Source organism: Boleophthalmus pectinirostris, unplaced genomic scaffold, assembly GCF_026225935.1.
Source record: "Boleophthalmus pectinirostris isolate CB_2022bp ecotype Guang Dong unplaced genomic scaffold, ASM2622593v1 HiC_scaffold_21, whole genome shotgun sequence".
Lineage (NCBI taxonomy): Eukaryota > Metazoa > Chordata > Actinopteri > Gobiiformes > Gobiidae > Boleophthalmus > Boleophthalmus pectinirostris.
Genome location: NW_026571175.1, coordinates 934,904 through 957,000, shown reverse-complemented (window position 1 = coordinate 957,000; position 22,097 = coordinate 934,904). Strand labels below are relative to the sequence as shown.

The following is a 22,097-nucleotide window of genomic DNA, read 5'->3' as shown; positions in this document are numbered from 1 at the left end:
AGAAATATGGTTTGAACTTTGTTTCCATGGAAACATGCAGGTCACGTACCAGTGCCATCTCCAGAAAGTTACACACTGTACCTTTAAAATGTTTAAACGTTAAATGTTTTGCATGGATAAAAATCTACTTTTATAACACTTATGTTCACTTATGTTCGCTGCACAAATACAGAATAAAAGTCAGAAGTGAACAGAAATGAAGCAGAAGTGGCTCATTTTATTTAAACAAGTCCATGTCTCCTTTGTCTCTGGGTGTTGTTGGACAGACCTGTAGGGAGACAGACGTTAACATACAACAGACATCATGATTATTATACACGTGTTCACTTTTACCACCACTGACCAGCTTCAAACATCTTAAAAGTCCCTGTGTCTGATTTTAAATTATTGTATAAAACAGATACAGAGAAAACAGAATGTAAAATATAATCTATTCATTTTACAGCATTTTCTCAAGTAAAAACCAACACAGAAACACCTGACAGCTGACAGGGTCAGGGACAAGGTCACCTTTAATCGTCAGGCGCATGAGGCTGGTGATGATGTGATAGTCAGACTCTCAGACTGATGTGTGTCCCTCTGAACAGAGTCTTCATCAGTGTGGGGCGATTCTCACTGGAAGATCAGAACCAACGACCAGAGTGTTCAGATACTTCACTCTGATTGGTCAAAGTGTCACTACAGCACAACAAGAGGACATCTTTCCCTCCACAAATGCACAAAGAGCTTCTCTCTGCACATTTTTCACACACTAAATAGTCTGTATGAACAGGCTGAAGGACGTCTGTCTGCTCTCCCACGTCTGTTTTGGTTCTTTTGGTGCTGACTCTGCCCAAACCACACAGCTGTGATTGGTCAGTCTGTCACAGGCAAGTCAACTAAAACTGAACAAGATGGACTCTCAACAGTTTGGGAACTCCCAAAATTCATGATCTTAGCAATATCAGCGTGTTCCTGACTCATGGTTTAATCAGAACTATTTCTCAGGATCTGAAAATAAAAGACAAAAGAACAATCATGAGATTGTAAACACATTTTAATCACTCACACTCACGCTCGTGTCCAGTCCCACAGCAAGGGCATCTGACTTCGATCCCAGGATCTGAGCCCAGAGCTGGGGTACTTTTGTGGTTTTGTGTAGACTCTATGTTTGTGTGAAATAGAACCAGCGCCGATGTTTTGGTTCCAGGGATGTTTAGGGCGCAGAGGCAGTGTTTGATGCCCAGAAAAGTGCACCGAGGCTGGGCTGTGGAGCCTCAGAAACACGCCTTGGTTCTGGGAGTTCTGGTTCTGTCTGGAAAATGAACCAAGTTGTGGTGATTTCTGCAAAGAGGCACTAGGAGAGATAGGAGTTTGAACAAATCTTGGAGAATTTTGGTAAAATCTGTAACCTGGATTGCGATTTTGAAATAGATTTTGCAAAACTTGTTGCCTGTCGTATGGAGTATTGGACATTTGGAATGGTTTTTGAACATACAAGCCATGAGGATTATGAAAGTTTGAGTACAGATTCAAACCAACAACCTTTTGAGACTTTCCGAAATGCTCAGAATCCATGTTATCCCTCTGTGGTGGAGGTGCCCCAGGACGTCCTAACCACTGCAGCCCTGAAAGACGATCAGAAAGTGGGACCTGAGGATTTGGAATGGGGGCGAACTGGCGGTTAGACTGACTCCCAAATGGTTTTAGATTAAACAAAGACGGTTGTTGCTTTGTGGAAAGCAGAGTTCCTCTTCTGTAGTTAAAGTTCGAGTTTGCATTTCCTGGTTGGACCCTGGACTCTTGTGTAGAACCCTGAGACGAAGGAAGACTTTGTGCCATGTTTTCCCATGAATTTGAAGATTCCAAACTCCAGGACTCCTCGGGTGAACTAGGAAAGAAATTTGATGGGTTACTCTGTGAAAGTTGATTAGAATGAAAGTAAAATGTTGGATTGGTGTAGCTCATTTGAGATCTTGAAAGTAGAATTTCTGAATTTTGTGGGTTGAATACCTGGTAATTTTGTGATTTTTGAGGTTGCATTTGAGGTTCTAGTTTGGAAAGAAAGTTTAGAAAGTTTTGTCCAAATTGGTTTCTGAATTGTGCAAAATCAACTTCTTTTGGTTCTTTTTGGTGGATTTTGAAGTTCGATTGTGGCTGATTGAAGCTGGTTTGTGAGATGTTTTGCTGTGAAAAGGTTAAAGCAGCAAAATTCGGCTGTAATTGCTCAACAGAGTAACTTGACTGTAACCGAGATGGGAGACCGACTGTAGTTTTAATTGGAACTGTAACTGGCTTTAAGGTCATTTCTTGGCTATAACCTTCCTTAACGGTGCTTGAGTCTAATCCTGATGGTAGAACAGCGTTTTTGGATGGCTTGGTTTGTTTCAGAGAAGGTTCTTGAAGCTTATTCTGGGATAAACTTTGAGACTTACCACCATTTTGTGATCGACTAAAAAACACTTTACCAGAGACGACGTGATCTTTCCCGAGTGGAGGCACCGTGATGAACCTGGGAGGAGTTTGTTTTGCTTCATAGCTTTGGTCCTGTCTACCTGCGCTGCCGCTGCTTTGAAGACTCATTGTTTGAAATAGCTGTCGTTCTCTGGTTGGTTGTGATTTTGTCGTCATGGGAACATCTTGAGGGAGAAGTTCTTGCTTGTTCAAAGATTTGTCCCATAGGTTTTGCTCACTTGTTTGAGAAGATGGTCCTGTGTTTTTTTGATTCTGAGAGCTTGGTTTTCCGTGTTTAAAATATTGGTCTCTTGAAGAACTGGTCTCATAATTTCTTGATTCTTGAGACTCATTTGGTGTTTGTTGATTTCTTGCATCATAGACAATTGTCTGAGACTGAAGTTCTCCATTTTGAACGTGAACTAGTCCACTCGGGAAGGCGGGTGTTTCAGACTCCAATGGCTGCGATTTTGGATTAGAAACTCCAATATTGGATGATACAGGAGACGGGCTGGACACTTGCTTTTCAACAAACAGTGGCTTCAATTGACTCGTATTTAGATTGTTGTGAAAATTTGGTTTGGGCAATACAATCTTGGCTGTCTGCATTTCCGGGGCATCTGGGTCTTTTGCGATGGAAAGATTTGAAAGTTGTTTTAGAGACAGGTTCTGTAATGAATGTAACTGTTTGAATCTCAAATCGGACTGTGCATTATTGGCTGGATGTTGAAGACCAGACCAGATTAGACTTTGACGGTTCTTGGAGACATTCACTTGTTTTGGTGGATCATCAGGTTTTTGCTCAAAGTTGATGTTTGTATTTTCCTGCGTTGGTTTCGACTGTGACGGCAGCATCTGTGTCCCTCCACTGGACACCACAGGAGTTTGTGGCATCACACCAGCGCCCCCTACAGGAAGAGGTGCATCAGATGAATCAGACACATTCTCCAAAATCACCTTCTCAGAGCTTTAACCATGTTATGGTGGTTTCCTCTCATCATTTACTAACGCAAACATGCACAGAGTGATCTTGAGCAATCTTTAATCACTTATTTTAACACGTCATTTTACCGATCCACCAGTTTTCACTGACACCAGTACTGCTCTACAAAGGCGAAACGCCGTAACGTGTTTGGTCAAAACTGAGTTCATGTCATTTTGTTTGTATTTGAGAGCTCCTTTATCATATTGAGCTAAAAATTAACCTTTGACCTTATTTGTCAGTTCCTGTTCTCTGCACGACTCCTTATTTGTGTCTCATGATCCAAAGACAACAGTGTGTTTTTTTTGTGTGTGATTTAGTTCATAAATATATTTTATTTTAAAGGGATAGTTCGGATTTTTTGACATAAATCTGTGTGTCATCCCCGTCATCAGTGTTGTGCATCCACACCAACTTACCCCCCGAAAGCGTCTGGTGAGCCGAGATACTGGCCGGTTTTGGTGCTGAGGAAAGTAGTTCGGCAAGTTGTGTGGGGACTGTATAATAAAGCGTTTTTCTTCTCAAAACAATCTGTGTTCAAAAGAGTGATACATTTGCATCACAAAACCATCGTCCTCTAAAAAGTCAGCCCTCATAATCGCTTGGCGCTATTTTCTCTCCGTACGTACCACTGCGCGCGGCCGCCAGGTGACAGCCGTGCACGGATCCATCTGTTTCTTCAGTTGTTCGGCAGTGTTTACATGTGCAGACCGCCGCGACGCAAGAATAATAATAATACATTTTATTTATATTGCACTTTACATAAAATAATCTCAAAGTGCTACAGGTAAAAACAATGAGTAAAAAGGTGCATCAGAAACAGTGGATCAAGCTAAAACCAGTGCAGGAATTTATAAGATAAAACAAGAATAAAATACAATTAACAAAAGGCTTTAGTAAAAAGGTATGTTTTAAGATTTTGTTTAAAAACAGAAATAACAGCAAGAGAGCTAACGAGAGAGCTAGAGCCATAAGTATATGAGCCTGGTTCACTTTGTTTACTGCTCAGAATGTTAGCGACAACATGTCTGATTATGACACCGACAATAAAGACTTTGCCTTTACCACAAAGACAAGGGGAGATCTTTGTGAACCCGAATATACTGATGAAGAATTTCACCAGATGGAGTTAGAACGAGCAGAGAGAGAAGAGAGACCAATCACCATCACGTCATTTAGAAACTCGTATACAGTGAACATAGAGTCGACACTGTGACTGAAGCATGGACGACTAATAGAAACATGAATCATCCACACGTCCACGTCGCTGCTGCCAACAGTGTACGAGACATTTAGACTAGTAATAACAGTCGACTTATAAAGTTATGTTTTGTAGAAGCTTCACTGGCGATATGACACTGAGTGATTTACTGCACACAGCGTTACAGCTGATTCTTGAACCTGTCGTCTTGTAAACATAGCGGCATTTCTTCGTTCTTACCTGGTTTGGTTTCCACGTTGAAGATTTAAGGCAAGAAGCGAAAGTTTCCTCAGCACAAAGTCCGTGACAGGAAAACAGTGACGTGTGTGGAGATTCAGACAGATTTTTGTTGTTACAGCCTGGAGAATCAAGAGTTCGCTCCATTTTTTAGATATATTCTTATGTATCTTATACAAACTTATATACTTATGGCTCTAGCTCTCACGTTAGCTCTCTCGTTAGCTCTCTCGTTAGCTCTCTCGTTAGCTCTCTCGTTAGCTCTCTCGTTAGCTCTCTCGTTAGCTCTCTCGTTAGCTCTCTCGTTAGCTCTCTCGTTAGCTCTCTCGTTAGCTCTCTCGTTAGCTCTCTCGCGTGGCGGCGTCTGTGCATGTAAACACTGACAAACAACTGCAGAAAGTGATGGATCCGTGCGCGGCTGTCACCTGGCGGCCGCACGCAGTCGTACGTACAGAGAGAAAATAGCGCCAAGCGATTATGAGGGCTGACTTTTTAGAGGACGATGGTTTTGTGATGCAAATGTATCACTCTTTTGAACACATATTGCTCTGAGACGCTTTATTATACAGTCCCCACACAACTTGCCGAACTACTTTCCTCAGCACCAAAACGGGCCAGTATCTGGGCTCACCAGACGCTTTCGGGGGTAAGTCGGTGTGGATGCACAACACTGATGACGGGGATGCCATACAGATTTATGTCAAAAAATCCGAACTATCCCTTTAAAATCTAACCTCTGGTCTCCTCGGCACAGGGTCTTAATTATTTATTGAATGAACATTCAATAAATAAAACTTTTGTATTCATTTAAACTTGTGTGTATTTCTTCATACTGTACCCACTCTACTGCAAAGTCACTTGTGTTAAACTGTTTCACTGTGGTGAAAAAGTGTCGCTGCACGATCCTGATCAACACTAAACAGGAAATCCAAAACTCAGGAACAGGAACTGACAAAGAAGGTCAAAGGTTAATTTTGAGCTCAATATTTTTCACATACAAATATTTCTTCATTATAGCAACTAGTTGTCACATTTTGGGAGCCTATTTTACTTTTTCTGAACTAAACAGAAACTTTGAAATCACTCTCTGGAGAGTTAAACTCTTTGCCTTTGTAGAGCATTTACCTGCTCTGTACTTCAATTGTATTTTCTTAATCTGTGATCCACGTAGAATTTGGCAGTGTCAAATTGTCATTTTGACCAAAAGGACAAAACGCCTCTGCTCTAGTGTGACGTGCAGTTCTCCAGAGGAGGACCACAGTCTGCAGAGCTTTGTCGTCATGACGTTTACGGCCACGTCAGCTCCCACTGGACACCACAGTTTTGTAACACAGAAGTCAGTGCACTTGTTTCTTTTATGAAGTGGTTTTAGATCAATATTGTGATTTAAAATGTGCAAATTATAGCATAATGAGCCACGGGGGTCAACTAACATGCTAACTGCACACTTCCTGATTCTCTGACAGTAAAAGTTTCTGGAGGTTCCACACTGTGGCTTTAGCAGCTGCCTTACCTGTGAGCAGAGGAGCGCAGGCCAGAGCTGAGAGGAGAAGGAGCAGCCTGGAACAAAACAAAAAAAGTGGAATTTATTTCAAATCCACACTTCAGCATTTCACAGTTTTTTTAGTTTACTGTATTTTCCGCACTATTAGGTGCTCTGGATTATAAGACGCACTGTCATTAAATGGTCTATTTTCGAGCTTTTTTCACAAATAAACCGCGTGGGACTTTAAAGGAAACACAACAGTGTGATGGGTGAGTGGTTTTGTTTGTTTGTTCGTTCACGGTGACTCTGGGCTTTGTTCAGTTGTGGCGTGTAGGGAGGGTGCTGTCTGGGACCAACGGATTGTCGGCGTGTTCGCAGTGACTCAGTTGTTCAGTCGTGTCTAGAAGTGGCACATTGCACTCGTGGCTTTTTCGGTCCATTCCTCTGTTCCGTTCCTCGTCGGCGTGGAGTGATGAGTGTGTCTGTGGGTGTGTTTCTCTGTGCGGTCGCTGTCTGCTCCGTGTGTGTTTGTGTGTTCTGTGGGTGGTGCGGCTTTGTAGTTTACTGAAGTCGTGCTGGAACACCTGAGTGGCTCTGGATTGTGGGGCGCAGTCATTTTTTGATGGGGTTGGAGGCTTAAGAGCGCATCTAATAGCCCAGAAAATACGGTATATATATTTTTTTATCTTCATTTCCAGTTGTGTAGGAAGGGTCTACTCCAGGGGTCTCCAGCCTTCTTCCTTTGGTGAACTACCTTTACAAAAACAAATACAAGTGAGCTCCCACTTTTAGAGGGTGCAAGAAATGATGCATCTACGTGATGTAACAGCACAATGGTGAGACAGTAGTTGTAATAATATTGATAATTTGAGTGATTGAGCACAGTGGCCATGTTTACAGGATCTTTGGGTTTTTTTATTCCAAATGAATTGTTCTGAATTAAATTGTTTGGAACTAAAATGTTCTCCTTGGCGTTTACATGGAAATAATAATTCCAAATTGAGGTTTAGATGTAAAACTGGTTAAATGGTCTTTATGTAATGTGACTGAGCGTCTGGGGGAGGGGAAGGTTCTGATTGGACAGAGACACACACTTCAGCTGCTACCGGCTCATCTCGGTTTGTTGTTACGCCACGGACACAAACACCATCCAAACTTTTTCTGCAGTCATTCCAGAATTATTTTTAAGAAGAATAAACATTTACATGATCCAGAAATAAATTCATTCGGAATAAACCACCTACTTACTTTGGAATTAAGTTTAATTTTGAATAATCATTTTCATTAGGAATTAAATGTTTACATGATCTTATTAAATCGGAATTCATTTCATTTAGAACTTAATTATTTTTATTCAGAATTAAAGCTCTCACATAAACGTGGCAAATATGTATAATTCAGAAATCCCTTGGTAAACTACTTGGAAGGAGGTGGAGAGCTGGTAGTTCCCAAACTACAGGCTGGAGACTCCTGGTCTACACTGATGTCCCACACTTCTACTCTTGACCAATACATTTAGAAACATGTAAGATTGAGGTAAAAAAAAAAAAAATCACTAGAATTTAGAAGAAAAAGAAGGGCCTGGGTCTGCTTCAAATCAACAAAAGTGTTGCATATAACAATATATACATATAAACAAACTAATGAGAACTGTGTAAACACCACAGAAAAACAGATTTATAAAACAGTGAAAATAAAACTATATTTCACCTAATTTATATTGTTTACATTTCTAGCTTTGTTTTTGTTTTTTGCTTTATTATGTTATTTTCTCTTCTGATGGATCAGAGCATGTTGAGGTTTGGAGATAAAGACTGATAAGGACTGACAAAGTGTTACTCAAATGTGTGAATCAGACTAAACATCTCCAGGAAGCTTGTGTTTCTGACGAGGTAACAGCATTCTAACATGCCTTCAAGTTTCTAATTCATCTGTTGCTGCAACAAAACAATGATTTAAAAAAAGGAGATTATTTATAACCTCATTTACTGTGAGAGCCGCAGTTTTACTGTAAAGCATTTACAGATACGTATCAGAATATTTCAGTTACTGTTATGCTGCGTTCTCTTGTACTCGGGACTCAGAAAAAACAGACCTCCACCTCGAGGAAGTCAATGGAACGGCCTGTTAAACTGGAGATCCAAACACAAACTCGGGCACGTTCAGACTCGTCACGGCAAAAATGGCATTCAGTTCAGACTAGGATTGCTTACTTATGGTTTTCTTAAGCTAACAAAATAAACATTGAGCATTCTCGAGCATCCCATATTTTCCTTTATGTTGCAATGGAACACATTTACAACAGATGTCAGAACTGACTCAGATTTATCCACCAGTGACATTCACTAGAACAGCATCACATCCCTGTTAACGAATAACAAGGGCGGAGGTTTGGTCCATTGCAGTTTGTGTCCATTGCCTTTTAAGATGATTGTTTAGCAGAAAACCGAGATGTAGAAGTTTGTGCAGATTTCCCTTTTCTTGTTGGTGATGAGATATTTGTGAGTTCATGTCCGTACATTTCTGGGATATTGTCAGTAGAGTCGGGTTGTTAACAGAGCATGAGCAGCTCTCTGTTTGGGAGGTGCACTTGTGCTGATAGTCGCTCTTTATCTGGTGACTCATTATAAGACAAGTTTAATTGAAGATGAAGCTGAGTAAGTTCCTTTTGAAAAGTTTTTCAAAGTTTGGTGCAGTGTCTTCACTCATACTGTTTACTGTATCACTCTGCTGCAGCCAGTGAAACAGTGGCAGGTGTAACCCTGTCGTCATATCACTGAATACATCTCAATGTCTGAAAAACAAAAAGTGAACTAAAGTTGTTAAATTAATACTATTCAGTTTAGAAAAGTATCAGAATAAATGTATATTATTGTTTATTAAAATAAAACGTAAAATATTGGTGGGGACTATGTTGTCCTGGTTGTGACATGTCCCCACCGTCCCCACGCAAACCTACACCCTTGACTAACAAAGAAGTGGAAGGGACATGATCCTGTTTGTTCCAGTATAATTAAGCACTGAGTCAATCAACTGTCCAGAAAAATGTGAGAAGCATCAAGTCACCTCAAGCCACAGGCCTCAAGTCCAAGTCAAGTCTCGAGTCTGAATCCAATTTTATCAAACTGAGTCTCAAAATACTGACTCAAGTCTTGAGGCTATTTTCAGACTGCAGAGTTTGTTTGTGAAATCTGTTTTTTTATTTATTTTTTTATTTTTTTTTTTTGCAAGGTCGTTCACATTTCCAGTGAAATGTGATTTGTAGTGTGAACGCCCCAAAAGTGTCCTGCATGAGCATTAGAGGACACAACAACGTCACACACAGTGTTTACGGAAGTTGCATAAACATGGACACGGAATCGAGCACCTGGAGATTTTAAAGCTGCTGTCGTACCAGAGCCAGAACATGAACAAATGATTTGTTTTAAGGAGAAGGATGAGGTTTTTGGCCGTGGAGTTTTGTGGGGCAGTGGCAGCAACATCTGTAGAAAGAAACGCGTCTTTGCAGAGTCACATAGTGGAGGGATTGATCTGTGCTCCACTGCTTCTCTCACAGAGTCACACACAATTTTCATCTGACCAGAAGGACATTTGTGAGTGCCTACTTATACCACTCTCACAGGAGGAAACACGTCTTCGACGGCCTATTATATTGAGAAAACATGGTTGGTGTTGGGCTTGTTACTGTGTTGTCATAATGTGTAGGTGTGAGCTGACCTTCAGACTGAAGTCACATGTCAAAAGATCAGATATGTTTGGGTTTTAGGAGCACATGTCCAAGTGTCCTGGCACACATTTGACAAAAATTAATCTGTGTCATTCAGACTGTCATTAAAAGATCAGATACAGGTCACATAGGCAGGGGCGTAGAGGGCGTGGTACAGAGGGTTACGCCGTCCACACACTTCTCCCGACGTGAGATATAAAAAATAACAAATATAAAATAGCTATAACTTAAAAAACAACCTGCATAGGCTCATGAAATCTGCACTACTGTCCTATAGAGGCCTGAGACATGAGAGACCAGGACTGAACCAGGACTAAAACAGGTCTAAACCAGGACTGAACCAGTTTAATCCTGGTTTAGTCCTGGTTCAGTCCTGGTTTAGACCTGGTGTAGTCCTGGTTTAGACCTGGTTTAGACCTGGTGTAGTCCTGGTTTAGACCTTGTTTAGACCTGGTTCAGACCTGATTCAGTCCTGGTTCAGTCATGAATCGCGTCCCCCTACAAAAAAAAAAGTCCTTAAAAAAAAAGTCCTCGCCGCTGTGCATAAATGGTCAAATAATCAGATCTGAGTCACTTCAGGTTCAGTGTGAATGTTGCCTCAGTCACAACCTGCATGTCCCCACCTCTTCTACAAAGAATCAATAAAACTCATGTTATTTGCTTCTTTTGTGCTCTGTTCATTAGAAATAAAAAAGACAATAAAACATAACATGACTCTAAACACTCTTTCAATCTCTCACCTGAGTTTGACCTCCACACCCATGGGACGACCTCCACCCAAAAACTGATCAACAGACAGGAGGCGGGGCTAACCACAGAGATTTATAACGTTTGGCTCTGAACAGACCAATCACAGCTCACCTGTCTCTGAATAGACCAATCAGAGCGCAGCCTACCATGCTCAGGTGAAGTCTGTCAGAGCTCATTAACACGAGGCTGTTTATGTTTCAAATACTGTAGAAATGTAAAAAACAAAATGAACAAAAAACACACACACAATTTTTATTTTAATGTTTCTTTATTGTTCTTTCACACAAAACTGCATTTAACTTTTACAATTTACTAATAAAATACAAATAAGTTCACCAAGTTGTGTTACATGCAAAATCTAGTGTAAAAAAAATAAAATAAAAAATTGGGTGAAACCTCAGCTAAATCAGAACTGAACCACTGAATCAGGACTAAACCAGGACTAAACTCCATGGGACTAAATCAGGACCATACCAGGGCTAAACCGGGTTTAACCTGGGACTAAACCAGGATTAAACCAGGACTAAAGAAGGAATAATGCTGGAAAAGACAGACTAAATCAGGATTAAACCAGAGCTAAACTGGAACTAACAAGACTAAACCAGGACTAACCAAGTCTAAATCCTTCTCATGACACTAACTTTGTTGTCATGCTACCACACAATTCTGTTTTTTCCACAATTTCAATTTGTTTTAGAGCAAAGGATTATCTTCATGCAGAGGAGCAGAACCAGAGAAGAGGAACCAGAGAAGCAGAATCAGAGAAGCAGAATCAGAGGAGCAGAATCAGAGGAGCAGAACAAGAGGAGCAGAATCAGAGGAGCAGAATCAGAGAAGCAGAACCAGAGGAGCAGAACAAGAGGAGCAGAATCAGAGGAGCAGAACAAGAGGAGCAGAATCAGAGGTGCAGAACCAGAGAAGCTGAACCAGAGGAGCAGAACCAGAGAAGCAGAACCAGAGGAGATGAACCAGAGGAGAAGAGGAGCAGAACCAGTGGAGAGAAACCAGAGGAGCAGGACAAGAGCAAGAGAAGCAGAGAAGAAGAGCCAGAGGAGCAAAAGGAGCAGAGGAGCAAAGTCAGAGGAGCAGACAGGAGCAGGTGTTAGGACAGTTTTATTCCCAGACACAGGGCAAGTTCATTCTTCTGGATTTTTCCGTCTCGGTTCAAGTCGCAGTGATTCAAGAGGAGCTTCCGGAAACCATCCAGTTCCAACCCGCTGATACTGGGCTGAAACAGACACACTGTGTTACATCATGGAATAATACACTGGACTTATACAGCACCTGTCAAGCCCCCCAGAGCACTTCACAGCACTCCTGTCACATCCACACGCTCTGGGGGTGAGCCACAGCTGCCCTGGGACAGACTGACGGAAGTGAGGCCATCAGGTGATTCCTCCTTGTTGACAAGATAACCATAATGCATCTGTGCAATCATTTCTCTCATGCACAATGTCACTAGAATTATTATTATTATTATTATTATTATTATCATTATTATTATTATTATTATTATTATTATTATTTGTGTTTAAAGCTTTTAAAGTTTATGTTGTGAAAATAGAAAAGTGTCCTATAAAATCCGACATGTGTGAAAGTCAGATGCTCTGTCAGAACACGGGCAGCTTGAATTCCCAAAATGCATTGCGCTCTGTGGGCTCAAACTCCCAGAGCTGCAGTATCTGGAGTGGCCACTAGTCTGTCTGGAGCCGGGACCGAGGGGTGAGGCTTTTATTATATTAGTTTTTATTATAAATCCATGGTAGTGCATTACTTTCAACAGCCTTGCTCCTGATTGGTTCTTTGGTTGCTATGACAGTGGCAGTGAGAATTCCAAATATGGAACTGGGTTTCAGATTAACCCCTTTAACCGCCAGCCTCAATGAGCTGCATTTGAAGCCGAGCTCTGTGGGTCACGTCACACTTTCATACAGTCTAAGGTCAAATAAACTAGAACCGACATGGCAGCGCAGGCACATGTACATGAGCAGATTTTCACACAAACACACATTATTTAGTTTGTGACACATGTTGCGACACTTTAAATATTCATCTGGACGTTCCAACTTTTCCCGGGCTTTTTCAGGGAGCGCTATTCCAAATGTGTACAACCAGACTGAACCAGGACTTTTACCTTGACAAGTTCCATCATGTCCTTAACAAAACCGTCCACTTCGGGTCCCTCCAGAGCTCCAGTCCCGCTCTGAGAACAACACAACCAGAGTAATTTCACTGTTATTTGGTTTATTTGCCAAAAAGCACATTGGAAAACATGTGCAAGAAGCTCAACGCACCATCATGGTGCTTACACGAAGCACAGACACAAACAATACAACCAAAGATTAAACAGCTCAAAATACTAAAGGTGCTATGCTAACTTTAGAGGAAGTGTCCTGCTCAAAAGCACAACAAAAGTCAGAGACAAACAAACCCTGGCTCACCACATCATAATGAGCAAAGATCTTCTCAAAGTCTCTCCTACGATCCTCCAGACTGCAGCCCTGAAACACAAAAAACTAGGACTAAACTAGGACCGAACCAGGACTGAACCAGGATTAAACCAGGACTGAACCAGGACTAAACCAGGACTAAACCAGGACTTAACCAGGACTTAACCAGAACTGAACTTATATGGAGCAGAGGTACCTACGTCCATCTGGAAGCGTAGCAGGAAGTTCTCCTTCATTGCCAGGATCCTGCAGAGTCACAAGAGAGAGTTACAGCAGGATTGGACCAGGACTGGGCCAGGACTAAACTTGGACTGGACCAGGCCTGGTTCCAGGTGAGCCCAGACCTAAAATTTACCTGGCCAGTTCTTCCAGGTCCAAGCGCCCGTCTCTGTTTTTGTCAAACATCTTCATCTAAAACACACAACCAGGAGTGAACCGTCAACAGGTGAGACAGGGACAGGTGAGACAGGGACAGGTGAGACAGGGACAGGTGAGACAGGGGCAGGTGAGACAGGGACAGGTGAGACAGGGACAGGTGAGACAGGGGACAGGTGAGACAGGGACAGGTGAGACAGGGACAGGTGAGACAGGGGCAGGTGAAAGAGCCTAAATTCAAACCTCCTTATCAAAGCCTGATCTGGTCTGATCTCTTCTTACTTGGATGGGGCGCCTGTGGCATAAACTGTTGTGTCCTTAGGCAAGACATTTTACCCACTTTGTCTAGTATGAGTGTGTGCGTGCTGTTGGAGGTGGTGCAGATTGGCTTCCTGGCTTCTGTCAGTCTGCCCCAAGGCAGCTGTGGAGTGAATAAATGGTGCTTTGAGATTTCATACAAATTGTTTCTCCAAGTGAATATTTAATTGAATAAACTTTTTTCTTTGGGGAGGAGACTTAAGACCAAGATATGTAACGTGACTGTAATGTAACGTAACTGTGATGTAAGTGTAATGTAACTACAATGTAACATAACAATAATGTAACATAACGGTTATGTAACATAACTGTAATGTAACAATTGCAATGCCACTGTAACGTAACTGTAATGTAACATGACTGTAACATAACTACAACGTAATATAATGGTAATGTAACATAACTATTGTAAAGCAACTATCGTCACGGTAATGTAATTGTATTATAATGTCACTGGAACGTGACTGTAATGTAACTTGACTGTAACATGACTGTAACGTGACTGTGATGTGACTGTGATGTAACGTGACTGCAGCGTGACTGTAATGTAACGTGACTGTTATGTGAATGTAATGTAACATGACAGAAATAACTGTAATGTAACGTGACAGAAATGTGATTGTAATGTAACGTGACTGCAGCGTGACTGTAATGTAACGTGACAGAAATGTGATTGTAATGTAACGTGACTGCAGCGTGGCTGTAACGTTAATTCTGCGGTACTGTCACATTACATTACAGTCACGCAGAAGTTACGTTACTAACGTGACAGTTATGTAACGTGACAGTTATGTAACGTGACAGTAATGTAACGTGACAGTAATGTAACGTGACTGCTGCGTGACAGTAATATAACGTGACAGTAACGTGACATAGATGTGATTGTAATGTAACATGACAGTAATGTGACTGTAATGTAATGTGACAGTAACAACGTGACTGTAGAGTGACTGGAATGTACCGTGACTGTAATCTGTAATGTAACCATGGAGACTTGTGTGTACTGTTACCATGGAGATGGTGTGTACTGTTACCATGGAGACGGTGTACTGGTCCAGTTTGTCGGCGCTGATGGACTTCCTGTGCTGCACAAACAGGTCCTGAAGGAAGCCCTGCCGGGAGAAAAAAATGAGAGAGATGTCACTGTGAGAGAGAAAAAAAAACTCCAATGACCTTTAACCCCAGAGTGGCCTTTAACCTCAGAGTGACCTGTACCCCAGAGTGACCTTTAACCCCAGAGTAAGGGAAAAGAGTTTAGAAGTGACATAATAAATGGTCTCTCTCACACCTTGAGCTCAAGCGCAGAGATGAAGCCGCTGCTGTCCTGGTCGTAGTTTCTCCAAATCTGAAAAACACAAAAACAACTTTCTACAACAAGTGATTTAAGTGATTAAGAGTCAAAAATATGAGTGTGCTGAAATCGCTTCACTCCACATGGTACCTGCAGAGGGAGTTCTTGCGTCCTCTGCCGGTACTTTGTACTCTACATAGACTTAATACAGGATGCAGGATATGGGGTATTTGGCTTGTGTGGGCATTAACTGCTAACACATAACATATTTAGTTCACCATGTTAATCTCATGTTTTATAAATGTCACTTACTTTTTGACGCTCTCACTCCCTTCATTGAACTATAAGGGCGCTTATAGTTCTATTTGGTGCTTTGAAGATTTAAACATTTTAAAAAGTTTCTGTTGTGAAAATAGTAAAAACAAGCCTACAAAATCTAACTTCTGTGAAAGTAGTCAATGCCCTGTCAGAACACGGGTAGTTTGAATTTCCAAAAAAATGTACTGTGACACGGGGACATCCCAGTATTTTGGTGTTTGGTAATAATACAATTGTGAAATGAGTGTGTAATTAAAGGTTGTATGGAGGATTTTTTTTTGTTTCAAATTGTCAGTGAAAGATTAAAATACCATTACTGAGACGCAGCAGCTTTGTAATTATGATGACCAAAAAAAAAATAATGAAAATCTATCAACTGTGGACGTAGTGAGGCCAGATAAACATCAGCCAATAGAAAACGAGGCTCCCTCATTTTCTATTGGCTGTTAGGTTGTCAATCAAACTCCCTAGTGTAACTGACTCATCGGAGCGCGGGGATTATGTGGTTTACGCGGTGGTTCTTAGAGGCTTTTTCAAACTGTCACTTCCTCGCATTTCGCACAAAGTTTGTCGCGACGGCGGACGAGAATCCACGACCGGTTCGCCGCAAAAGAAAGTCAGTTTTTGAGGTCACTGAAAGAAGAAGAGAAGGGGAAAAGGAGCAAAGCCAAACTGAGGTGATTCTTGGAGATCTCGTCCAGCGATGGCGCGACCGAAGCAGATGAAGCGTCTAAAAACTGAATTACTTCTAGACAGGTCAATTCAACAGTAATTCTGAATGCGCACAAGGACTGTCGCTGTATTTCTCTTCCCTTAAAAAAATCCTCTATACAACCTTTAATGAAAATTGTTCTGCACTTGACCCATTCCTGACTAACAAAGCAGCTTTTCTGTATTTTACCTCAACATCTGGTCAAAAATAGGGACACCTGGGACATTTCTTGTATAAAGCTGGGACAAATCACTGGTTTTGGATAAAACTGCTGGGACAGGGGACACAGGCTCAAAACTGGAACTGTCCCAGGGGAAAAGGGACATCTGGACACTCTATCCATGCTCCCCCTTCAGAGCACTATACAAAACTGTCAGTGTGCATCCTACTGATGAAACTCCTGCACATCACATCAGGTTTGTCCAGTTGCTGCAGTTTTGTATCATGTTTTTGTATATTTATGGAGAAAAGTACATTTTGCGTAACACCTCCTCTGTAATGTCATATATTTCAAAGTACTTTAAGTGTTTTAAAAGTATTAAAGAGTCTGACCCTCATAAACTCCACGCTGTTGTTCAGAGGCGTCTCTCGTCTGAACAGAAGCAGAAAGTTCTCATCCTCAGGAAGCAACAGCGCCGCCACCTGTGACACAGAGTCATTACACCTGTCAGTCAAATACACCTGTCAGTCAAAGTCCAGGCCTGGAGCAGTGGAGTCTCCCTCAAATTCATGTTTAAACCACAGACTGTATGAAACAGTAGATTAGAGCCAATCAGGAGCGAGGCTGTTTAGGTAACGCCCCTCCCGCTCTCACCGCCCGTTTAGCAGGGGGCGGCCGCTTAGTAACACTGTCAATTAAATCTGTTGCTAAGGCCAGCAGGAACGACTACAGGGAAAGAAGACGCCTGACTAGTCTGTTATTAATGTTCAGATCTTGATTTAATGGGGAGCCTGACAGCAGCCACGCTTTTTCAATAGAAAGTGAGTCAATGGAGGCGGAAGTGCGTCCATGCTCACTTCCTGTTTAGAACTTGGCAGTAGTGGGTTAGTTGTGTCCAGAGAAATGTATAGTCTATGGCTTAAATCCAGGGTGACCAGATTTTCAAAATTCTAAACTGGGACACACTTGGGTTGGGATGGTTGCTATAAATAAAATAGTGAAAAAAGCGAGTAACATTGTGGATTCTCATGTCAGTCATGATCGAATGGGCTTCTGTCACTGCATTTTTTTGCTTTCTTGTCATTTGGAAACACGGTTTTGTATATTTTGGCAAAACAAATGATAATTTATTCTCATCTTTACTGTTGGTGAGTGTAACCAGGGTAAAATTCAATCCGGTCATCCAGATCCAACCCAGGTTTCCCCTACGCCACATGACTTGTCACCACCCATGTTACCGCCCATTACACCGTCCATTTTACCAATTATCCAATCACACTTCATCAGACAGAGTATATAATGGTCCCTGACTTCTCTCTCCTCAGTTGTGTGGGAGAGAAGCCAGGGGACAGAGCTCTGAAGATCAGATTACTATCAAAAATTGTGATAGTCCAGTTTTAGTCCTGGTTTAGACCTGATGTTTTCTTGGTTTAGTTATAGTTTAGATCAGATTAGTCAAAATAGGCACACCTGGGACATTTCTTGTATAAAACTGAGACAAATCACTGGTTTTGTAAATCTGCTGGGACAGGGGACACAGGCTCAAAACTGGGACTGTCTTGGGAAAATAGGGACGCCTGTCCACCCTGTTTAAAGCCAAACCTCTGTAACTCTCCTTACCTCCTGGATCTGCAGCTGATCATCTTTTGGGTCAAACGCAGACAGCACCTTCTCCCTGAGGATCTCCACCCTCTGCTCCGTCACCTCCTCCCTCTGAAACAAAAGACCAGACCTGAGCTGGAACCGAGGCCAAGAGTTGAATGATTTGTGCCAGGGTTTACTTCCAGAGAGCCCAGTGGAAAAGTCTATTTATTTTGTGAATCTTGAATTAATGGAAAGGAAATGTTATTCTGTCGATTTCTTTTGCACAGGGTTCCTCCGGTGTCTTAAAAAGTCTTTAAAGCATTGAATTTATGAATTTGGAAATAATACCTTAAAAAAACTCCGCCATTATTTGGTTAAATAATGTCGCCTAAATATAGAGCAGCGGAACCAATAATTGAGGACGCAACGCAGCCCCTAGTCAGAATCCTCCAAACACGTCACTGGAGATCACAAACTACAGCTTCACAAGAAACAAGCGAAGCAGAAGAGCGTAAAATCAAAGAAAATCTCAGCAGAACACAAAGCTTTACTAACGCTGTTATTATTGTTATGTTTGTTTTTTATCGTTGGTTTTATGTTACCGAGCGACACATGTCATGCTGGAGTTCTGAGTGTCTTTAGTCTCCAGATTCTTTATTTGAGAAATAAATGAGTAGCACTATGAAATAGGCTGTGAAATAGGTAGTACGTTTTTAAATAAACGGTCTTAAAAAGGGCTTAAAAAGACTTGAAATAAACTTGAAGAAACCTGTAGGAACCCTGTTTGCAGTGGAACCTACAATCGTTCTCCTGAGCTCCAGAGCACACACTTCTATACTTTGTGTGAGTGTGTGAGTTCAGATGGGTGTGACTGACAGGTGGATTAGCCAATCAGGAACATGCATCTGTACCAAAACAAAAATGCCTGCTTATGAGGAAAAAAGAAAAGACAAAAATATCACAGGGTCTGAAAAACATTTCTGTAGAATCAATGAGCGAAAGCTCAGAGAACTCGAGCGACTCTTTTGCAAAACTGGTGTCACTGTTCATTCTCAAGCCTACTCTCCACCTCCACCTACGACCCCGCTCCCAAAACCACCGGAATTACCACGCCCAATCAAAACAGCCACAGTTACACCCCTTCTTAAAAAACCCGGCCTGGACCCAGACAACCTGGACAACTGCAGACACATTTTCAATCTCCCTCTCCTCTGAAAAATAATAGAACGTGCCGTCATTACCCAACTTCAACAATATCTTCTCAATTTCCAGCTATTTGAAGCATTTCAGTCTGGTCTTTGACACCATTGACCACACCATCCTCCACCACCATCTACAGTCCATTGGTATCTCCGGACCTGCACTCTCCTGGTTCTCCTCCTACTTCTCTGACCGTCACCACTTCGTCTCCATAAATAACTCTGAATCATGTCCAAATAATGTCCAAATAACTTCCAAATATTGTCCAGATAATTCCCTTTGTCAATAAAGTTGATCTAAGTCAAATAAGTCAAACTCCAAATCGCACACCTCTCCTGTCACTACTGATGTTCCCCAGGGTTCGGTGCTCGGCCCCCTCCTCTTCATCATCTACATGCTTTCCCTCGGCCATTTCATCCGTCACCATGGAGTCCACTTCCGCTGTTACGCCAGTGATACTCAGGTCTACATCTTCGTCAAATCCGTCAACCCAGTTATTTTCTCCACCACAGATCACAAACTAACAACAATAAAACAGAACTCCTGTGAACATCTCCGTCTTCACTGATGGCCACATAGTTAGCTCCTTCCCCTCTGTACTCTCTGTATTCATGGCATCATCACGAACACCCCCCCTCTCATTCAGAGCCCGCATCAGCCACATCCCCAAAACACCCGTCTCCGCCCCTCCCTCCCTCGGCCCGCTGCAGAAATCCTCATTCTTGCCTTCACCACCTCCAGACTCGACTACTGCAGCAGACTTCTGTACGCGCTCCCCTCCACCCACCTGCAAAACCTGAAATACATCCAGAACCCTGCTCCCCGCCTCCTCACCCACACCCCTCTCCACACACCGCATCACCTCTGTCCTCTGTCCTCAAACATCTCCACAGGATCCCCGCATCCGATACAAGGTCAATCCGTGTAGCATTCGTTCATTCGTTTTTCAATATACGGCCGTTTCCCGTTTACGTGACTTCCGTGACTGTGATGCCGGACTTTTGCACCGCAGACGGACTGAACCAGGACTGATCCAGGTCCAAGACTAGACCGGGACCAGTCCAGGACCAGACTGGGACCAGACCGGGACTGAGACTGGAACTGAGACCGGGACCAGGCCGGGACCAGGCCGGGACCAGGCCGGGACCAGGCCGGGACCAGAGAAGGACTGAGACCGAGACCAGACCGGAGGCTCCGAGCCCACGGCAGAGCCAGAGCTCGAAGCTGAGGCTCGGACCCCGCGGAGACTCTGAGTCAAAGCTTGGAGTCCGCCCTGGTCCCGCTTTGGTCCCGCTCTGGTCCCGGACCTGGATCAGTCCTGGTTCAGTCCGTATGCTGTGCAAAAGTTCGGCATCGCAGTTACGGAAGTCACGTAAACGGGAAATGGTCGTTATCCGTTTTTTCCATTCTTCATTTAAACACAAAATCTAAAACTGAAAAAACGAATCATTATTTGTTTTTTTCATTTTGGTTTTGGAGACAAATAATGAAGAAAACAGTTGCTTTTTCGTTTTCTTATTTTTGGTTTTATATTGAAAAATGAATGAACGAATGAACGGATTAAGGTCCTCCTCATCACCTACAAGTCCCTCCATAACCTGGTCCCTCTCCCCGACCTCCTCCATCAGCACTGTCCCACCCACTGCCTCAGATCAGCCCACACCAACCTCCTCACTCCCCCCGTCGCCTCCCCCCTCCTCCGTCACCTCCTTACTCCCACCAGTAATCAAAGCACAAAGAGAGAGAAGAAGTGAGCCTGAGTGTTTGTGTGTTAAACATGTGTGAATGAATTAAAACACAACACCAGGAGTGTTTGTGATGAAGAAACGACATTAGAACATACAACAGAAAACATTGTAAGACGGGCCCTTTAAGCATCGACTGTGCACATCAAACACTTTTCTCACCTTCAGTCCCAGTTTCTGCAGCATGTGACGGAAGAACTCCTCCAGATCCTGTCTCTCCAAGTGGCCCTGGTCTGGAAATAAGATAAGAACTTTTTTTTAAAACTTAAACATTTAATCTAAAAATGGTCCTAAGAGCTTTTTAAAGGTGGACCCATGTGGTGCTATTTTCTGATCTCTGTTCAAATGTTGTTTCCTCGTCACAAACACACCTGGAGTTGTGTTTAGTTTCATTTACACGTTTAACTCACAATCTCTGCACATTTAGGCTGAGTTCTCTCTCAAACAGAAAACTTTGTTCCACCTTGTGATGTCATGTGGTAATACAGGAAGTGCTCCACTGTGTTTTAAACTCCACACATCTTCACCAGAATCATTTGGCAGATTTCTGCCCTATTAAAAACCTCTAATGAACTAAAAATAAAAGGAGCTTTTAATGTGAAAACTACCACTTCATGACATCACAAGGTGGAACAGAGCATTTGGAGCTTTGGAGATGTAAACAGAGTTACTCAAACATGTGAATGAAACAAAACATAACTCCAGATGTGTTTTTGAAGAGGGAACATTGTTATCACATGGCTTAAAGTTCGTAAGAGTCAGATTTGTGTAGTACAGAAACTTTAAACTGAAACCACCAAAACTGCAGTTTTCCACCAACAAAGAAAACAAGAGTCAAAAAATAAAGACATTAAAAATGCACCAAGTATTTTTGAATAGTAAACATGGTCTTACCATGAACATCAAAGTGCTGCCAGATCTGCAGGAACAATGTTGCATCCAGACGATCCAAGACTCGGTCCAGAACTCTGTCCATCTCCAAGACCTAAACCAGGACTAATGCAGGACTAAACCAGAACTAAACCAGGACTAAATGTGGACTAAAACGGGACTAAAGCAGGATCTTATCCTTTGATTGTAAAGCCTATAGTGCAGTGTGTCTGAGATGAAGTCCAAAAGCAAATGAAC

The 22,097-nt window shown here is 42.3% G+C and overlaps 2 protein-coding genes across 2 annotated transcripts; both read right to left on the bottom strand.

Moving 5' to 3' along the window:
• Positions 1-595: 595 nt before the first annotated feature.
• Positions 596-10,845, bottom strand: LOC129410132 (uncharacterized). The gene is made up of 4 exons (XM_055157566.1): positions 10,807-10,845; positions 6,367-6,413; positions 2,448-3,341; positions 596-615 (listed from the first exon to the last, which is right to left on the bottom strand). The coding sequence occupies exons 1-4, from the start codon at positions 10,827-10,829 to the stop codon at positions 596-598; spliced, it is 984 nt and encodes a 327-aa protein (XP_055013541.1). The 5' UTR covers positions 10,830-10,845.
• A 367-nt stretch (positions 10,846-11,212) lies between these two features.
• LOC110156520 (secretagogin-like) lies at positions 11,213-21,945 on the bottom strand. Its single transcript, XM_020920720.2, has 11 exons — positions 21,864-21,945; positions 21,132-21,202; positions 18,061-18,153; positions 16,833-16,922; positions 15,248-15,304; positions 14,994-15,071; positions 13,622-13,677; positions 13,467-13,512; positions 13,258-13,317; positions 12,951-13,019; positions 11,213-12,044 (listed from the first exon to the last, which is right to left on the bottom strand). Exons 1-11 carry the CDS (start codon positions 21,943-21,945, stop codon positions 11,919-11,921), a joined length of 828 nt encoding a protein of 275 aa, XP_020776379.1. The 3' UTR covers positions 11,213-11,918.
• Between the last annotated feature and the right edge of the window lie 152 nt (positions 21,946-22,097).